Source organism: Oncorhynchus mykiss, chromosome 18, assembly GCF_057628025.1.
Source record: "Oncorhynchus mykiss isolate SJ-2025 chromosome 18, ASM5762802v1, whole genome shotgun sequence".
Taxonomy (NCBI): Eukaryota; Metazoa; Chordata; class Actinopteri; order Salmoniformes; family Salmonidae; genus Oncorhynchus; species Oncorhynchus mykiss.
In genome coordinates, this window is record NC_143039.1 from 3,826,667 (window position 1) to 3,846,530 (window position 19,864).

Consider the following 19,864-nt stretch of genomic DNA (forward strand, 5'->3'; position numbering starts at 1 on the left):
ACACAGGGTAACACACCTTGCGGAACTTGTCCAGATGTTTACAGGTGTCCGGGTCGAGTTCCTGAGAGACGTCCTTCATCCAGAGCAGCGCTCCACGGTATTCCGTCCTGGATTTCTCCATCCGGGTCACGGTCAGGAGCGTGTCAGCGATCGCACGCCGCCGAAACGTCTCCACCTCCTGCTCCATCCGGTGTAGGGGCGGGCACAGGACCAGCCTGACATATTAAAATAGCAGATCCAGTATTAACTCTGGGGGCGGGCACAGGACCAGCCTGACATATTAAAATAGCAGATCCAGTATTAACTCTGGGGGTGGGCACAGGACCAGCCTGACATATTAAAATAGCAGATCCAGTATTAACTCTGGGGGCGGGCACAGGACCAGCCTGACATATTAAAATAGCAGATCCAGTATTAACTCTGGGGGTGGGCACAGGACCAGCCTGACATATTAAAATAGCAGATCCAGTATTAACTCTGGGGGTGGGCACAGGACCAGCCTGACATATTAACATAGCAGATCCAGTATTAACTCTGGGGGCGGGCACAGGATCAGCCTGACACAAACATTAACATAGCAGATCCAGAATTAACTCTGGGGGTGGGCACAGGACTAGCCTGACACAAACATTAACATAGCAGATCTAGTATTAACTCTGGGGGTGGGCACAGGACCAGCCTGACACATAAACATAGCAGATCCAGTATTAACTCTGGGGACGGGCACAGGACCAGCCTGACACATAAACATAGCAGATCCAGTATTAACTCTGGGGGCGGGCACAGGACCAGCCTGACACATTAACAAAGTAGATCCAGTATTAACTCTGGGGGTGGGCACAGGACCAGCCTGACACATTAACATAGCAGATCCAGTATTAACTCTGGGGGCGGGCACAGGACCAGCCTGACACATTAACATAGCAGATCCAGTATTAACTCTGGGGGTGGGCACAGGACCAGCCTGACACATTAACATAGCAGATCCAGTATTAACTCTGGGGGCGGGCACAGGCCCAGCCTGACACATTAACATAGCAGATCCAGTATTAACTCTGGGGGTGGGCACAGGACCAGCCTGACACATTAACATAGCAGATCCAGTATTAACTCTGGGGGCGGGCACAGGACCAGCCTGACACATTAACATAGCAGATCCAGTATTAACTCTGGGGGCGGGCACAGGCCCAGCCTGACACATTAACATAGCAGATCCAGTATTAACTCTGGGGGTGGGCACAGGACCAGCCTGACACATTAACATAGCAGATCCAGTATTAACTCTGGGGGCGGGCACAGGACCAGCCTGACACATAAACATAGCAGATCCAGTATTAACTCTGGGGGTGGGCACAGGACCAGCCTGATATATTAACATTAACATAGCAGATCCAGTATTAACTCTGGGGGCGGGCACAGGACCAGCCTGACACATTAACATTAACATAGCAGATCCAGTATTAACTCTGGGGGTGGGCACAGGACCAGCCTGACACATTAACATAGCAGATCCAGTATTAACTCTGGGGACGGGCACAGGACCAGCCTGACATATTAACATAGCAGATCCAGTATTAACTCTGGGGGCGGGCACAGGACCAGCCTGACACATTAACATAGCAGATCCAGTATTAACTCTGGGGGTGGGCACAGGAGCAGCCTGACATATTAACATTGACATAGCAGATCCAGTATTAACTCTGGGGGTGGGCACAGGACCAGACTGACACATAAACATTACCATAGCAGATCCAGTATTAACTCTGGGGGTGGGCACAGGACCAGCCTGGCATATTAACATAGCAGACCTAGTATTAACTCTGGGGGCGGGCACAGGACCAGCCTGACACAAACATTAACATAGCAGATCTAGTATTAACTCTGGGGGTGGGCACAGGACCAGCCTGACATATTAACATAGCAGATCCAGTATTAACTCTGGGGGTGGGCCCAGGACCAGCCTGACACATTAACATAGCAGATCCAGTATTAACTCTGGTGGCGGGCACAGGACCAGCCTGACACATTAACATTAACATAGCAGATCTAGTATTAACTCTGGGGGTGGGCACAGGACCAGCCTGACACATTAACATAGCAGATCCAGTATTAACTCTGGGGGCGGGCACAGGACCAGCCTGACACATTAACATAGCAGATCCAGTATTAACTCTGGGGGTGGGCACAGGACCAGCCTGACATATAAACATTAACATAGTAGATCCAGTATTAACTCTGGGGACGGGCACAGGACCAGACTGACATATTAACATTAACATTAACATAGCAGATCCAGTATTAACTCTGGGGGTGGGCACAGGACCAGCCTGACATATTAACATAGCAGATCCAGTATTAACTCTGGGGGCAGGCACAGGACCAGCCTGACACAAACATAGCAGATCCAGTATTAACTCTGGGGGCGGGCACAGGACCAGCCTGACACATTAACATAGCAGATCCAGTATTAACTCTGGGGGTGGGCACAGGACCAGCCTGACATATTAACATAGCAGATCCAGTATTAACTCTGGGGCGGGCAACACAGGGCCTTGCTGGGTTAGGGGTTATGATGGTTCTGACCTCTGCTTGGCCGAGGCACACAGGGCCTTGCTAGTTGCGTCCATCATGTTGCCAGCCTTGGTGCGGTCGTGTTCTGCCTGGAACCTCAGAAACATCCCCAACTCATTCTCCTCCTGAGACAGGTCTGGAACACAGGAATGTCATAACCTCAACATAACCTAGCCCTCATGAGACAGGTCTGGAACCCAGGAATGTCATAACCTCAACATAACCTAACACTAACCCTCCTGAGACAGGTCTGGAACACACAGGAAGGGAAAGTGGGGTTCTCTGTGAATAGAACAGTATTATCCTGTCTATTTCCTGGTCTGTCTTTAATAAAGTGGTAACCGTAGTAACAGGGGTAACTCACGTGTGATCCTCCGCTGATATTTCTCAATCACCTTCAACAGCTCAGTGGAGGTGGTCTGTACCGAGTGGAACAACTAGAGACAGACAGACAGGACAACGGGTGTGTGAGTGCAAACATACACTATACAATCCAGAGTGTAACAGTGGGTCCAGCCAGACAGTAACAGTGGGTCCAGCCAGCCAGAAACAGTGGATCCAGCCAGACAGTAACAGTGGTTCCAGCCAGTCAGACAGTAACAGTGGGTCCAGCCAGACAGACAGTAATAGTGGGTCCAGACAGACAGACAGTAATAGTGGGTCCAGCCAGACAGTAACAGTGGGTCCAGCCAGCCAGACAGTAACAGTGGGTCCAGCCAGCCAGACAGTAACAGTGGGTCCAGCCAGCCAGACAGTAACAGTGGATCCAGCCAGACAGTAACAGTGGGTCCAGCCAGCCAGACAGTAACAGTGGGTCCAGCCAGCCAGACAGTAACAGTGGGTCCAGCCAGCCAGACAGTAACAGTGGGTCCAGCCAGCCAAATCAAATCAAATTTATTTATATAGCCCTTCGTACATCAGCTGATATCTCAAAGTGCTGTACAGAAACCCAGCCTAACCCAGCACAGTCAGGTGGACTGGGGACAGCAAGGAGTCATCATGTCAGGTATTCCTGGGGCATGGTCCTAGGGCTCAGGTCCTCCGAGAGAGAGAAAGAGAGAAAGAGAGAATTAGAGAACGCACACTTAGATTCACACAGGACACCGAATAGGACAGGAGAAGTACTCCAGATATAACAAACTGACCCTAGCCCCCCGACACAAACTACTGCAGCATAAATACTGGAGGCTGAGACAGGAGGGGTCAGGAGACACTGTGGCCCCATCCGAGGACACCCCCGGACAGGGAGGATATAACCCCACCCACTTTGCCAAAGCACAGCCCCCACACCACTAGAGGGATATCTTCAACCACCAACTTACCATCCTGAGACAAGGCTGAGTATAGCCCACAAAGACCTCCGCCACGGCACAACCCAAGGGGGGTGCGCCACTCAGGTGACGCACCCACTCCAGGGACGGCATGAGAGAGCCCCAGTAAGCCAGTGACTCAGCCCCTGTAATAGGGTTAGAGGCAGAGAATCCCAGTGGAAAGAGGGGAACCGGCCAGGCAGAGACAGCAAGGGCGGTTCGTTGCTCCAGAGCCTTTTCGTTCACCCTCCCACTCCTGGGCCAGACTACACTCAATCATATGACCCACTGAAGAGATGAGTCTTCAGTAAAGACTTAAAGGTTGAGACAGAGTTTGCGTCTCTGACATGGGTAGGCAGACCGTTCCATAAAAATGGAGCTCTATAGGAGAAAGCCCTGCCTCCAGCTGTTTGCTTAGAAATTCTAGGGACAATTAGGAGGCCTGCGTCTTGTGACCGTAGCGTACGCGTAGGTATGTACGGCAGGACCAAATCAGAGAGATAGGTAGGAGCAAGCCCATGTAATGCTTTGTAGGTTAGCAGTAAAACCTTGAAATCAACCCTTGCTTTGACAGGAAGCCAGTGTAGAGAGGCTAGCACTGGAGTAATATGATCAAATGTTTTGGTTCTAGTCAGGATTCTAGCAGCCGTATTTAGCACTAACTGAAGTTTATTTAGTGCTTTATCCGGGTAGCCGGAAAGTAGAGCATTGCAGTAGTCTAACCTAGAAGTGACAAAAGCATGGATACATTTTTCTGCATCATTTTTGGACAGAAAGTTTCTGATTTTTGCAATGTTACGTAGATGGAAAAAAGCTGTCCTTGAAATGGTCTTGATATGTTCTTCAAAAGAGAGATCAGGGTCCAGAGTAACGCCGAGGTCCTTCACAGTTTTATTTGAGACGACTGTACAACCATTAAGATTAATTGTCAGATTCAACAGAAGATCTCTTTGTTTCTTGGGACCTAGAACAAGTATCTCTGTTTTGTCCGAGTTTAAAAGTAGAAAGTTTGCAGCCATCCACTTCCTTATGTCTGAAACACATTCTTCTAGCAAGGGCAATTTTGGGGCTTCACCATGTTTCATTGAAATGTACAGCTGTGTGTCATCCGCATAGCAGTGAAAGTTAACATTATGTTTTCGAATAACATCCCCAAGAGGTAAAATATATAGTGAAAACAATAGTGGTCCTAAAACGGAACCTTGAGGAACACCAAAACTTACAGTTGATTTGTCAGAGGACAAACCATTCACAGAGACAAACTGATATCTTTCCGACAGATAAGATCTAAACCAGGCCAGAACTTGTCCGTGTAGACCAATTTGGGTTTCCAATCTCTCCAAAAGAATGTGGTGATCGATGGTATCAAAAGCAGCACTAAGGTCTAGGAGCACGAGGACAGATGCAGAGCCTCGGTCCGATGCCATTAAAATGTAATTTACCACCTTCACAAGTGCCGTCTCAGTGCTATGATGGGGTCTAAAACCAGACTGAAGCATTTCGTATACATTGTTTGTCTTCAGGAAGGCAGTGAGTTGTTGCGCAACAGCCTTTTCTAAAAATGTTGAGAGGAATGGAAGATTCGATATAGGCTGATAGTTTTTTATATTTTCTGGGTCAAGGTTTGGCTTTTTCAAGAGAGGCTTTATTACTGCCACTTTTAGTGAGTTTGGTACACATCCGGTGGATAGAGAGCCGTTTATTATGTTCAACATAGGAGGGCCAAGCACAGGAAGTAGCTCTTTCAGTAGTTTAGTTGGAATAGGGTCCAGTATGCAGCTTGAAGGTTTAGAGGCCATGATTATTTTCATCATTGTGTCAAGAGATATAGTACTAAAACACTTGAGCGTCTCTCTTGATCCTAGGTCCTGGCAGAGTTGTGCAGACTCAGGACAACTGAGCTTTGAAGGAATACGCAGATTTAAGGAGGAGTCCGAAATTTGCTTTCTAATAATCATAATCTTTTCCTCAAAGAAGTTCATGAATTTATCACTGCTAAAGTGACAGACAGTAACAGTGGGTCCAGCCAGCCAGACAGTAACAGTGGGTCCAGCCAGCCAGACAGTAACAGTGGGTCCAGCCAGACAGTAACAGTGGGTCCAGCTAGCCAGACAGTAACAGTGGGTCCAGCCAGCCAGACAGTAACAGTGTGTCCAGCCAGCCAGAAACAGTGGATCCAGCCAGACAGTAACAGTGGGTCCAGCCAGTCAGACAGTAACAGTGGGTCCAGCCAGACAGTAACAGTGGGTCCAGCCAGCCAGACAGTAACAGTGGGTCCAGCCAGCCAGACAGTAATAGTGGGTCCAGCCAGACAGTAACAGTGGGTCCAGCCCGCCAGACAGTAACAGTGGGCCCAGCCAGCCAGACAGTAACAGTGGGTCCAGCCAGCCAGTAACAGTGGGTCCAGCCAGACAGTAACAGTGGGTCCAGCCAGTCAGTAACAGTGGGTCCAGCTAGCCAGACAGTAACAGTGGGTCCAGCCAGCCAGTACCAGTGGGTCCAGCCAGTCAGTAACAGTGGGTCCAGCCAGTCAGTAACAGTGGGTCCAGCCAGCCAGACAGTAACAGTGGGTCCAGCCAGCCAGTAACAGTGGGTCCAGCCAGCCAGACAGTAACAGTGGGTCCAGCCAGCCAGACAGTAACAGTGGGTCCAGCCAGCCAGACAGTAACAGTGGGTCCAGCCAGCCAGACAGTAACAGTGGGTACAGCCAGCCAGAAACAGTGGATCCAGCCAGACAGTAACAGTGGGTCCAGCCAGTCAGACAGTAACAGTGGGTCCAGCCAGCCAGACAATTTTTTATTTCACCTTTATTTAACCAGGTAGGCTAGTTGAGAACAAGTTCTCATTTGCAACTGCGACCTGGCCAAGATAAGGCATAGCAGTGTGAACAGAAAACACAGAGTTACACATGGAGTAAACAATTAACAAGTCAATAACACAGTAGAAAAAAGGGGAGTCTATATACATTGTGTGCAAAAGGCATGAGAAGGTAGGCGAATAATTACAATTATGCAGATTAACACTGGAGTGATAAATGATCAGATGGTTATGTACAGGTAGAGATATTGGTGTGCAAAAGAGCAGAAAAATAAATAAATAAAAACAGTATGGGGATGAGGTAGGTGAAAATGGGTGGGCTATTTACCGATAGACTATGTACAGCTGCAGCGATCGGTTAGCTGCTCAGATAGCAGATGTTTGAAGTTGGTGAGGGAGATAAAAGTCTCCAGCTTCAGCGATTTTTGCAATTCGTTCAGTAACAGTGGGTCCAGCCAGACAGACAGTAACAGTGGGTCCAGCCAGCCAGAAACAGTGGATCAAGCCAGACAGTAACAGTGGGTCCAGCCAGTCAGACAGTAATAGTGGATCCAGCCAGACAGTAACAGTGGGTCTAGCCAGCAGGACAATAACAGTGGGTCCAGCCAGCCAGACAGTAATAGTGGGTCCAGCCAGACAGTAACAGTGGGTCCAGCCAGCCAGACAGTAACAGTGGGTCCAGCCAGCCAGACAGTAACAGTTGGTCCAGCCAGCCAGACAGTAACAGTGGGTCTAGTCAGCCAGTAACAGTGGGTCCAGCCAGCCAGACAGTAACAGTGGGTCCAGCCAGCCAGTAACAGTGGGTCCAGCCAGTCAGTAACAGTGGGTTCAGCCAGCCAGACAGTAACAGTGGGTCCAGCCAGGCAGTACCAGTGGGTCCAGCCAGTCAGTAACAGTGGGTCCAGCCAGCCAGACAGTAACAGTGGGTCCAGCCAGCCAGTAACAGTGGGTCCAGCCAGCCAGACAGTAACAGTGGGTCCAGCCAGCCAGACAGTAACAGTGGGTCCAGCCAGACAGAGAGTAACAGTGGGTCCAGCCAGCCAGTAACAGTGGGTCCAGCCAGACAGTAACAGTGGGTCCAGCCAGCCAGTAACAGTGGGTCCAGCCAGACAGACAGTAACAGTGGGTCCAGCCAGCCAGACAGTAACAGTGGGTCCAGCCAGACAGACAGTAACAGTGGGTCCAGTCAGCCAGTAACAGTGGGTCCAGCCAGCCAGACAGTAACAGTGGGTCCAGTCAGCCAGTAACAGTGGGTCCAGCCAGCCAGACAGTAACAGTGGGTCCAGCCAGCCAGACAGTAACAGTGGGTCCAGCCAGCCAGACAGTAACAGTGGGTCCAGTCAGCCAGACAGTAACAGTGGGTCCAGTCAGCCAGACAGTAACAGTGGGTCCAGCCAGCCAGACAGTAACAGTGGGTCCAGTCAGCCAGTAACAGTGGGTCCAGCTAGCCAGACAGTAACAGTGGGTCCAGCCAGCCAGACAGTAACAGTGGGTCCAGCCAGCCAGACAGTAACAGTGGGTCCAGCCAGCCAGACAGTAACAGTGGGTCCAGCCAGCCAGTAACAGTGGGTCCAGACAGACAGTAACAGTGGGTCCAGTCAGCCAGTAACAGTGGGTCCAGTCAACCAGTAACAGTGGGTCCAGCCAGCCAGTAAGAGTGGGTCCAGCCAGCCAGACAGTAACAGTGGGTCCAGCCAGACAGACAGTAACAGTGGGTCCAGTCAGCCAGACAGTAACAGTGGGTCCAGTCAGCCAGTAACAGTGGGTCCAGCCAGACAGTAACAGTGGGTCCAGCCAGCCAGTAACAGTGGGTCCAGCCAGCCAGACAGTAACAGTGGGTCCAGTCAGCCAGTAACAGTGGGTCCAGTCAGACAGTAACAGTGGGTCCAGCCAGACAGTAACAGTGGGTCCAGCCAGCCAGACAATAACAGTGGGTCCAGCCAGACAGTAACAGTGGGTCCAGTCAGCCAGTAACAGTGGGTCCAGTCAGCCAGTAACAGTGGGTCCAGTCAGACAGTAACAGTGGGTCCAGCCAGACAGTAACAGTGGGTCCAGCCAGCCAGACAGTAACAGTGGGTCCAGCCAGACAGTAACAGTGGGTCCAGTCAGCCAGTAACAGTGGGTCCAGTCAGCCAGTAACAGTGGGTCCAGCCAGCCAGACAGTAACAGTGGGTCCAGCCAGACAGTAACAGTGGGTCCAGCCAGCCAGACAGTAACAGTGGGTCCAGCCAGCCAGTAACAGTGGGTCCAGCCAGCCAGACAGTAACAGTGGGTCCAGTCAGCCAGTAACAGTGGGTCCAGCCAGCCAGACAGTAACAGTGGGTCCAGCCAGACAGTAACAGTAGGTCCAGCCAGTCAGCCAGTAACAGTGGGTCCAGCCAGACAGTAACAGTGGGTCCAGCCAGCCAGACAGTAACAGTGGGTCCAGCCAGCCAGACAGTAACAGTGGGTCCAGTCAGCCAGACAGTAACAGTGGGTCCAGTCAGCCAGACAGTAACAGTGGGTCCAGTCAGCCAGACAGTAACAGTGGGTCCAGACAGCCAGACAGTAACAGTGGGTCCAGCCAGCCAGACAGTAACAGTGGGTCCAGTCAGCCAGTAACAGTGGGTCCAGCCAGACAGTAACAGTGGGTCCAGCCAGCCAGACAGTAACAGTGGGTCCAGCCAGCCAGACAGTAACAGTGGGTCCAGCCAGCCAGACAGTAACAGTGGGTCCAGCCAGCCAGACAGTAACAGTGGGTCCAGCCAGACAGACAGTAACAGTGGGTCCAGCCAGACAGTAACAGTGGGTCCAGTCAGCCAGTAACAGTGGGTCCAGCCAGCCAGACAGTAATAGTGGCTCCAGCCAGACAGTAACAGTGGGTCCAGCCAGCCAGACAGTAACAGTGGGTCCAGCCAGCCAGACAGTAACAGTGGGTCCAGCCAGCCAGTAACAGTGGGTCCAGCCAGACAGTAACAGTGGGTCCAGCCAGTCAGTAACAGTGGGTCCAGCCAGTCAGTAACAGTGGGTCCAGCCAGCCAGACAGTAACAGTGGGTCCAGCCAGCCAGTAACAGTGGGTCCAGCCAGCCAGTAACAGTGGGTCCAGCCAGCCAGACAGTAACAGTGGGTCCAGCCAGCCAGACAGTAACAGTGGGTCCAGCCAGCCAGACAGTAACAGTGGGTCCAGCCAGCCAGACAGTAACAGTGGGTACAGCCAGCCAGACAGTAACAGTGGGTCCAGCCAGCCAGAAACAGTGGATCCAGCCAGACAGTAACAGTGGGTCCAGCCAGTCAGACAGTAACAGTGGGTCCAGCCAGCCAGACAATTTTTTATTTCACCTTTATTTAACCAGGTAGGCTAGTTGAGAACAAGTTCTCATTTGCAACTGCGACCTGGCCAAGATAAGGCATAGCAGTGTGAACAGAAAACACAGAGTTACACATGGAGTAAACAATAAACAAGTCAATAACACAGTAGAAAAAAGGTGAGTCTATATACATTGTGTGCAAAAGGCATGAGAAGGTAGGCGAATAATTACAATTATGCAGATTAACACTGGAGTGATAAATGATCAGATGGTTATGTACAGGTAGAGATATTGGTGTGCAAAAGAGCAGAAAAATAAATAAATAAAAACAGTATGGGGATGAGGTAGGTGAAAATGGGTGGGCTATTTACCGATAGACTCTGTACAGCTGCAGCGATCGGTTAGCTGCTCAGATAGCAGATGTTTGAAGTTGGTGAGGGAGATAAAAGTCTCTAGCTTCAGCGATTTTTGCAATTCGTTCAGTAACAGTGGGTCCAGCCAGACAGACAGTAACAGTGGGTCCAGCCAGCCAGAAACAGTGGATCAAGCCAGACAGTAACAGTGGGTCCAGCCAGTCAGACAGTAATAGTGGATCCAGCCAGACAGTAACAGTGGGTCTAGCCAGCAGGACAATAACAGTGGGTCCAGCCAGCCAGACAGTAATAGTGGGTCCAGCCAGACAGTAACAGTGGGTCCAGCCAGCCAGACAGTAACAGTGGGTCCAGCCAGCCAGACAGTAACAGTTGGTCCAGCCAGCCAGACAGTAACAGTGGGTCCAGCCAGCCAGTAACAGTGGGTCCAGCCAGCCAGACAGTAACAGTGGGTCCAGCCAGCCAGTAACAGTGGGTCCAGCCAGTCAGTAACAGTGGGTCCAGCCAGCCAGACAGTAACAGTGGGTCCAGCCAGCCAGTAACAGTGGGTCCAGCCAGCCAGACAGTAACAGTGGGTCCAGCCAGCCAGACAGTAACAGTGGGTCCAGCCAGACAGACAGTAACAGTGGGTCCAGCCAGCCAGACAGTAACAGTGGGTCCAGCCAGACAGACAGTAACAGTGGGTCCAGCCAGCCAGTAACAGTGGGTCCAGCCAGACAGTAACAGTGGGTCCAGCCAGCCAGTAACAGTGGGTCCAGCCAGACAGACAGTAACAGTGGGTCCAGCCAGACAGACATTAACAGTGGGTCCAGCCAGACAGTAACAGTGGGTCCAGTCAGCCAGTAACAGTGGGTCCAGCCAGCCAGACAGTAACAGTGGGTCCAGTCAGCCAGTAACAGTGGGTCCAGCCAGCCAGACAGTAACAGTGGGTCCAGCCAGCCAGACAGTAACAGTGGGTCCAGCCAGCCAGACAGTAACAGTGGGTCCAGTCAGCCAGACAGTAACAGTGGGTCCAGTCAGCCAGACAGTAACAGTGGGTCCAGCCAGCCAGACAGTAACAGTGGGTCCAGCCAGCCAGACAGTAACAGTGGGTCCAGCCAGCCAGACAGTAACAGTGGGTCCAGCCAGCCAGTAACAGTGGGTCCAGCCAGACAGTAACAGTGGGTCCAGTCAGCCAGTAACAGTGGGTCCAGTCAACCAGTAACAGTGGGTCCAGCCAGACAGTAACAGTGGATCCAGTCAGACAGTAACAGTGGGTCCAGCCAGCCAGTAAGAGTGGGTCCAGCCAGCCAGACAGTAACAGTGGGTCCAGCCAGACAGACAGTAACAGTGGGTCCAGTCAGCCAGACAGTAACAGTGGGTCCAGTCAGACAGTAACAGTGGGTCCAGCCAGACAGTAACAGTGGATCCAGTCAGACAGTAACAGTGGGTCCAGCCAGCCAGTAACAGTGGGTCCAGCCAGCCAGACAGTAACAGTGGGTCCAGCCAGACAGACAGTAACAGTGGGTCCAGTCAGCCAGACAGTAACAGTGGGTCCAGTCAGCCAGTAACAGTGGGTCCAGTCAGACAGTAACAGTGGGTCCAGCCAGACAGTAACAGTGGGTCCAGCCAGCCAGACAGTAACAGTGGGTCCAGCCAGACAGTAACAGTGGGTCCAGTCAGCCAGTAACAGTGGGTCCAGTCAGCCAGTAACAGTGGGTCCAGCCAGCCAGACAGTAACAGTGGGTCCAGTCAGCCAGTAACAGTGGGTCCAGCCAGCCAGACAGTAACAGTGGGTCCAGTCAGCCAGTAACAGTGGGTCCAGCCAGCCAGACAGTAACAGTGGGTCCAGCCAGACAGTAACAGTAGGTCCAGCCAGTCAGCCAGTAACAGTGGGTCCAGCCAGACAGTAACAGTGGGTCCAGCCAGCCAGACAGTAACAGTGGGTCCAGCCAGCCAGACAGTAACAGTGGGTCCAGTCAGCCAGACAGTAACAGTGGGTCCAGTCAGCCAGACAGTAACAGTGGGTCCAGTCAGCCAGACAGTAACAGTGGGTCCAGACAGCCAGACAGTAACAGTGGGTCCAGCCAGCCAGACAGTAACAGTGGGTCCAGTCAGCCAGTAACAGTGGGTCCAGCCAGCCAGACAGTAACAGTGGGTCCAGCCAGCCAGACAGTGACAGTGGGTCCAGCCAGCCAGACAGTAACAGTGGGTCCAGCCAGCCAGACAGTAACAGTGGGTCCAGCCAGACAGACAGTAACAGTGGGTCCAGCCAGATAGTAACAGTGGGTCCAGTCAGCCAGTAACAGTGGGTCCAGCCAGCCAGACAGTAACAGTGGGTCCAGCCAGCCAGACAGTAACAGTGGGTCCAGTCAGCCAGTAACAGTGGGTCCAGCCAGCCAGACAGTAACAGTGGGTCCAGCCAGCCAGACAGTAACAGTGGGTCCAGTCAGCCAGACAGTAACAGTGGGTCCAGTCAGCCAGACAGTAACAGTGGGTCCAGTCAGCCAGACAGTAACAGTGGGTCCAGTCAGCCAGACAGTAACAGTGGGTCCAGTCAGCCAGTAACAGTGGGTCCAGTCAGACAGTAACAGTGGGTCCAGCCAGACAGTAACAGTGGGTCCAGCCAGCCAGACAGTAACAGTGGGTCCAGCCAGACAGTAACAGTGGGTCCAGTCAGCCAGTAACAGTGGGTCCAGTCAGCCAGTAACAGTGGGTCCAGCCAGCCAGACAGTAACAGTGAGTCCAGCCAGACAGTAACAGTGGGTCCAGCCAGCCAGACAGTAACAGTGGGTCCAGTCAGCCAGTAACAGTGGGTCCAGCCAGCCAGACAGTAACAGTGGGTCCAGTCAGCCAGTAACAGTGGGTCCAGCCAGCCAGACAGTAACAGTGGGTCCAGCCAGACAGTAACAGTAGGTCCAGCCAGTCAGCCAGTAACAGTGGGTCCAGCCAGACAGTAACAGTGGGTCCAGCCAGCCAGACAGTAACAGTGGGTCCAGCCAGCCAGACAGTAACAGTGGGTCCAGTCAGCCAGACAGTAACAGTGGGTCCAGTCAGCCAGACAGTAACAGTGGGTCCAGTCAGCCAGACAGTAACAGTGGGTCCAGACAGCCAGACAGTAACAGTGGGTCCAGCCAGCCAGACAGTAACAGTGGGTCCAGTCAGCCAGTAACAGTGGGTCCAGCCAGCCAGACAGTAACAGTGGGTCCAGCCAGCCAGACAGTAACAGTGGGTCCAGCCAGCCAGACAGTAACAGTGGGTCCAGCCAGCCAGACAGTAACAGTGGGTCCAGCCAGACAGACAGTAACAGTGGGTCCAGCCAGATAGTAACAGTGGGTCCAGTCAGCCAGTAACAGTGGGTCCAGCCAGCCAGACAGTAACAGTGGGTCCAGCCAGCCAGACAGTAACAGTGGGTCCAGTCAGCCAGTAACAGTGGGTCCAGCCAGCCAGACAGTAACAGTGGGTCCAGCCAGCCAGACAGTAACAGTGGGTCCAGTCAGCCAGACAGTAACAGTGGGTCCAGTCAGCCAGACAGTAACAGTGGGTCCAGTCAGCCAGACAGTAACAGTGGGTCCAGCCAGCCAGACAGTAACAGTGGGTCCAGTCAGCCAGACAGTAACAGTGGGTCCAGCCAGCCAGACAGTAACAGTGGGTCCAGTCAGCCAGACAGTAACAGTGGGTCCAGCCAGACAGTAACAGTGGGTCCAGCCAGCCAGTAACAGTGGGTCCAGTCAGCCAGACAGTAACAGTTGGTCCAGCCACAGAACTGCAGAGCTATCTTACTCTGATCATATAGACACACTACTGTTATATCTGTCTGCTAATGTACTATACAGACAGAGCTATCTTACTCTGATCAGTTAGTAACACAGAGAGATAATTGGACAGGAAACAGAACGTGTGGTTCAGTTAGTAACACACAGAGAGAATTGGATGCATGAGACTCTCACTCTGAGTAACAGTGGGTGAAGCCATCACGTTAGAGTTAGAGGTTAAAGGTCAAGGTCCTACCTCCAGCTTGGCGTCAAGGTCGGCATCAGAAGACACCACGTTAGAGTTAAGGGTTAAAGGTCAGGGTTCTACCTCCAGCTTGGCGTCGAGGTCGGCATCAGAAGACACCACGTTAGAGTTAGGGGTTAAAGGTCAGGGTCCTACCTCCAGCTTGGCGTCGAGGTCGGCATCAGAAGACACCACGTTAGAGTTAGGGGTTAAAGGTCAGGGTCCTACCTCCAGCTTGGCGTCGAGGTCGGCATCAGAAGCCACCACGTACTCATCCTCCTTCTTCCCTGTGGCCTTGATCAGAACCTGCTTCGTCTTCCAAAACTTCTTCTGCATGCGGGCCATGACCGAGCTGTCCTCGCCTAGCAACGCCCGGCCTCCGCTCAGTATGTCACCTGCAAACCTGGAGGGGGTGGTTAGGGTTTCCCCGAGATTACATCTCATGCATTTTCTTTAATTGATTTAAGACTTTTAAAGACAGTGATTTAAGTAATGATTAGCTACTTCATACCCGTCCATCTAATCTTCAGCTCTGTTCTGTTCCGGTTGTTCTGTTACATCCACACGCAGCCTGAAATAGTGGAGATTGAGAACGTTGTGAATGTCAGATGCGTATGGTTTAATCCCCATACTTGAAACTGTAAGAAAGCCTATAAAGCTAGTTGACAAGATACGAGAGGTCATTGTTGAGGTGGTTGTGGTGCAAAACTTCTTCAGTAGGCATGCACCCTAAATACAAAAGGGAGTGTGCTTATTGACAGGTTACCTGCTGTGGTATTAACATAAACAGGTGAAATGACTGTCCATTACGAGGCACAAGATGGCGGTCAGCGCAGATGTGCTTTTTGGTTGCTGAAGGAATTATTTGATTTCCTCACCCATATATGACCATCTGGTCATTTCTAAGGTCATAAAACCCTGTATGAATATTATTTAGTTTGTTAACTGTTATATAAATAATCAAATATCAAGCATTACTAGCAGGCCAACGCTCTGGTTAAACCGGATGTCCTCAGATAACTCTGGGCCCAGTGTCCTCAGTCAAGTTTAGAGCCTACATGCAATAACATGATTATCCGAAGGACATGTAGCTGCCATCACTCAAATACACTCCCCTGTAAACTACAAAGAACATCCTGCAACACTAACGAGCTTAGAGTGCCAAACTATTTCACTGACATTGACCCTTGCATGCACTCCTGCAAAGACAGGAAACCCCTGAGCCTAAAGCAGACACTGCCAGTCCCCCTATCTCACGCTTCCTTGACACACAAACATTTCATGAGCACTGCACACTCACACTCCACCCCCCTCTACTGGTCGGGTGCCAAGAGCAGAGGACTCTGCTGTGCACCAATGGGGCTCCTGCTCTGGCTAGAGCAGGCCCGCCTCCAACTCTTCAGGACCAGTCAGAAGACCAACACGACGAGACTCCACCTACATTATTCTGTGTATACATTCTGCTGTAAACTCTGGCTAAGCAGCCTTTTCAGCTAACTCTATCTGAGCTATATGAATAGGTCCGTGCACGCTCAAGGACAAGATATCTTTGACTTTAATAAACTGCCTTTTTGCTATACTTGATTCCACTCTGTCCAGCGTCTTGATTTGGTCTCTTTCTCTCGTAGTTAAACATCAACATAACCAAAGTAATTGATTACTTTCTGCAAGTTATTAACCTCTAAAACTCTTAAATTAGCGACGACACTAGATAGCCAGATCAGCTAGCTAGCTCAAAAACTAGCTTGTCTTACATGGAAACTTCCGCGACCAGAACCAAAGGGGAAAAAAATGGACATCAGATGGACAATTAACAGATGGTCTTGGGTACTCCTCTTTTGAAATGTGAAGTGCACGGGCAACAATGCTGACAACTTGCGCCCTTCCAGTCCCCGGTTCAGGTCGTTACCTTACGACTCCGACACCCAAGAGGGTATGCCACTTCTTGAGATGCAAAACAACATTGGGATGCTTTTGACAGCAAAGACAGATGAAAAGGCAGATGGCTTGGAGGACATGGTTAGGACGAATACCATGAAAAAGTATATATTTTTATTTTACCTTTATTTAACTAGGCAAGTCAGTTAAGAACAAATTCTTATTTACAATGACGGCCTATGAACAGTGGGTTAACTGCCTTGTTCAGGGGCAGAACAACAGATTTTTACCTTGTCAGCTCGGGGATTAGATCTAGCAACCTTTTGGTTACTGGCCCAAAGCTCCAACCACTAAGCTACCTGCGACCCCAAAATCTGTTGACTTTACCTCTGGAGACGTGAAAAACCTAAAAAGTGACATGAAGAAGGTGGAAGTTATCTGCCAGGAAAATGAAAAGAAGGTGAATGAGGCGGAGAGATACCAGCGCAGGTGGAACCTGAGGCTCCATGGAATTCCAGAGCAGGTGGGTGAGGACATCAAATACAGAGTTGTTGACATCTGTGGAGCTGACATTCCAGAGTTGTTGACATCTGTGGAGCTGACATTCCAGAGTTGTTGACATCTGTGGAGCTGACATTCCAGAGTTGTTGACATCTGTGGAGCTGTCATTCCAGAGTTGTTGACATCTGTGGAGCTGTCATTCCAGAGTTGTTGACATCTGTGGAGCTGTCATTCCAGAGTTGTTGACATCTGTGGAGCTGATATTCCCAAATCAAAAGCCAAACTTCAGGAAAATGTGGACATCGTCCATCGTTTGACTCAACGATCAAGACAAGAGACTGAGGACAACAATCATGATGATTTAGTCAAACATAAGGCTATTTTCCTGTACTGCAAACGGTTTGAAGCTGACAGTTACTTTCTACAAGAAACTCATACTTGTTATTCTGATCTATGGGGTAATGGCATCTGGTTATCATATGGCAACAACCACTCTGCAGGTGTAGCAGTTAAGAGGTGTATTTAAAGGGAAGGTCATCAAGGTACCGAGTCAATGTGGAGGTTATATACAGGGGGTACCGGTACAGAGTCAATGTGTAGGCTATACACAGGGGGTACCGGTACAGAGTCAATGTGGAGGCTATATACAGGGGGTACTGGTACAGAGTCAATGCGGAGGCTATACACAGGGGGTACCGGTACAGAGTCAATGTGGAGGCTATATACAGGGTGCACCGGTACAGAGTCAATGTGAAGGCTATATACAGGGTATTACGGTACCGAGTCAATGTGGATGCTATATACAGGGGGTAGGGGGTTAATGCGGAGGCTATATACAGGGGGTACCGGTACAGAGTCAATGTGGAGGCTATATACAGGGGGTACCGGTACAGAGTCAATGTGAAGGTTATATACAGGGGGTACCGGTACAGAGTCAATGTGGAGGTTATATACAGGGGGTACTGGTACAGAGTCAATGTGGAGGCTATATACAGGGGGTACCGGTACAGAGTCAATGTGGAGGCTATATGCAGGGTGTTACGGTACAGAGTCAATGTGGAGGCTATATGCAGGGGGTACCGGTACAGAGTCAATGTGGAGGCTATATACAGGGGGTACCGGTACAGAGTCAATGTGGAGGCTATATACAGGGGGTACCGGTACAGAGTCAATGTGGAGGCTATATACAGGGGTTACCGGTACAGAGTCAATGTGGAGGCTATATACAGGGGGTAACAGTACAGAGTCAATGTGGAGGCTATATACAGGGGGTACCGGTACAGAGTCAATGTGGAAGCTATAAACAGGGGGTACCGGTGCAGAGTCAATGTGGAGGTTATATACAGGGGGTACCGGTACAGAGTCAATGTGGAGGCTATATACAGGGGGTACCGGTACAGAGTCAATGTGGAGGCTATATACAGGGGGTACAGAGTCAACGTGGAGGCTATATACAGGGGGTACAGAGTCAATGTGGAGGCGATATACAGGGGGTACCAGTACAGAGTCAATGTGGAGGCTATATACAGGGGGTACCGGTACAGAGTCAATGTGGAAGCTATAAACGGGGGGTACCGGTATAAAGTCAATGTGGAGGCTATATACAGGGTGTTACGGTACAGAGTCAATGTGGAGGCTATATACAGGGGGTACCGGTACAGAGTCAATGTGGAGGCTATATACAGGGGGTACCGGTACAGAGTCAATGTGGAGGCTATATACAGGGGGTACCGGTACAGAGTCAATGTGGAGGCTATATACAGGGGGTACCTGTACAGAGTCAATGTGGAGGCTATATACAGGGGGTAACAGTACAGAGTCAATGTGGAGGCTATATACAGGGGGTACCGGTACAGAGTCAATGTGGAGGCTATATACAGGGGGTACCGGTACAGAGTCAATGTGGAGGCTATATACAGGGGGTACCGGTACAGAGTCAATGTGGAGGCTATATACAGGGGGTACCGGTACAGAGTCAATGTGGAGGCTATATACAGGGGGTACCGGTACAGAGTCAATGTGGAGGCTATATACAGGGGGTACCTGTACAGAGTCAATGTGGAGGCTATATACAGGGGGTAACAGTACAGAGTCAATGTGGAGGCTATATACAGGGGGTACCGGTAAAGAGTCAATGTGGAGGCTATATACAGGGGGTACCTGTACAGAGTCAATGTGGAGGCTATATACAGGGGGTAACAGTACAGAGTCAATGTGGAGGCTATATACAGAGGGTAACAGTACAGAGTCAATGTGGAGGCTATATACAGGGGGTACCGGTACAGAGTCAATGTGGAAGCTATAAACAGGGGGTACCGGTACAGAGTCAATGTGGAGGCTATATACAGGGGGTACCGGTACAGAGTCAATGTGGAGGCTATATACAGGGGGTACCGGTACAGAGTCAATGTGAAGGTTATATACAGGGGGTACCGGTACAGAGTCAATGTGGAGGTTATATACAGGGGGTACTGGTACAGAGTCAATGTGGAGGCTATATACAGGGGGTACCGGTACAGAGTCAATGTGGAGGCTATATGCAGGGTGTTACGGTACAGAGTCAATGTGGAGGCTATATGCAGGGGGTACCGGTACAGAGTCAATGTGGAGGCTATATACAGGGGGTACCGGTACAGAGTCAATGTGGAGGCTATATACAGGGGGTACCGGTACAGAGTCAATGTGGAGGCTATATACAGGGGTTACCGGTACAGAGTCAATGTGGAGGCTATATACAGGGGTAAGAGTACAGAGTCAATGTGGAGGCTATATACAGGGGGTACCGGTACAGAGTCAATGTGGAAGCTATAAACAGGGGGTACCGGTGCAGAGTCAATGTGGAGGTTATATACAGGGGGTACCGGTACAGAGTCAATGTGGAGGCTATATACAGGGGGTACCGGTACAGAGTCAATGTGGAGGCTATATACAGGGGGTACAGAGTCAACGTGGAGGCTATATACAGGGGGTACAGAGTCAATGTGGAGGCGATATACAGGGGGTACCAGTACAGAGTCAATGTGGAGGCTATATACAGGGGGTACCGGTACAGAGTCAATGTGGAAGCTATAAACGGGGGGTACCGGTATAAAGTCAATGTGGAGGCTATATACAGGGTGTTACGGTACAGAGTCAATGTGGAGGCTATAT

The 19,864-nt window shown here is 50.8% G+C and overlaps 1 protein-coding gene across 6 annotated transcripts in view; it reads right to left on the reverse strand.

Moving 5' to 3' along the window:
• The window catches only part of LOC110523102 (islet cell autoantigen 1-like protein), a 97,318-nt gene that overhangs the window by 72,702 nt on the left and 4,752 nt on the right, over positions 1–19,864 (reverse strand). For 4 of the 6 annotated variants that reach the window (XM_090206956.1, XM_090206957.1, XM_090206958.1 and 1 more), the window contains exons 2-6: positions 14,847–14,906; positions 14,564–14,738; positions 2,936–3,008; positions 2,584–2,707; positions 17–215 (exon numbers count right to left, since the gene is read on the reverse strand). In XM_090206956.1, the coding sequence (XP_090063082.1) occupies positions 17–215; positions 2,584–2,707; positions 2,936–3,008; positions 14,564–14,738; positions 14,847–14,854 (579 nt within the window). In that variant the 5' untranslated portion in view covers positions 14,855–14,906. Of the gene's footprint in view, positions 1–16; positions 216–2,583; positions 2,708–2,935; positions 3,009–14,347; positions 14,363–14,419; positions 14,452–14,563; positions 14,739–14,846; positions 14,907–19,864 lie in introns of those variants that run through there. The other 2 variants (XM_090206960.1, XM_090206961.1) reach the window with 2 other exon arrangements.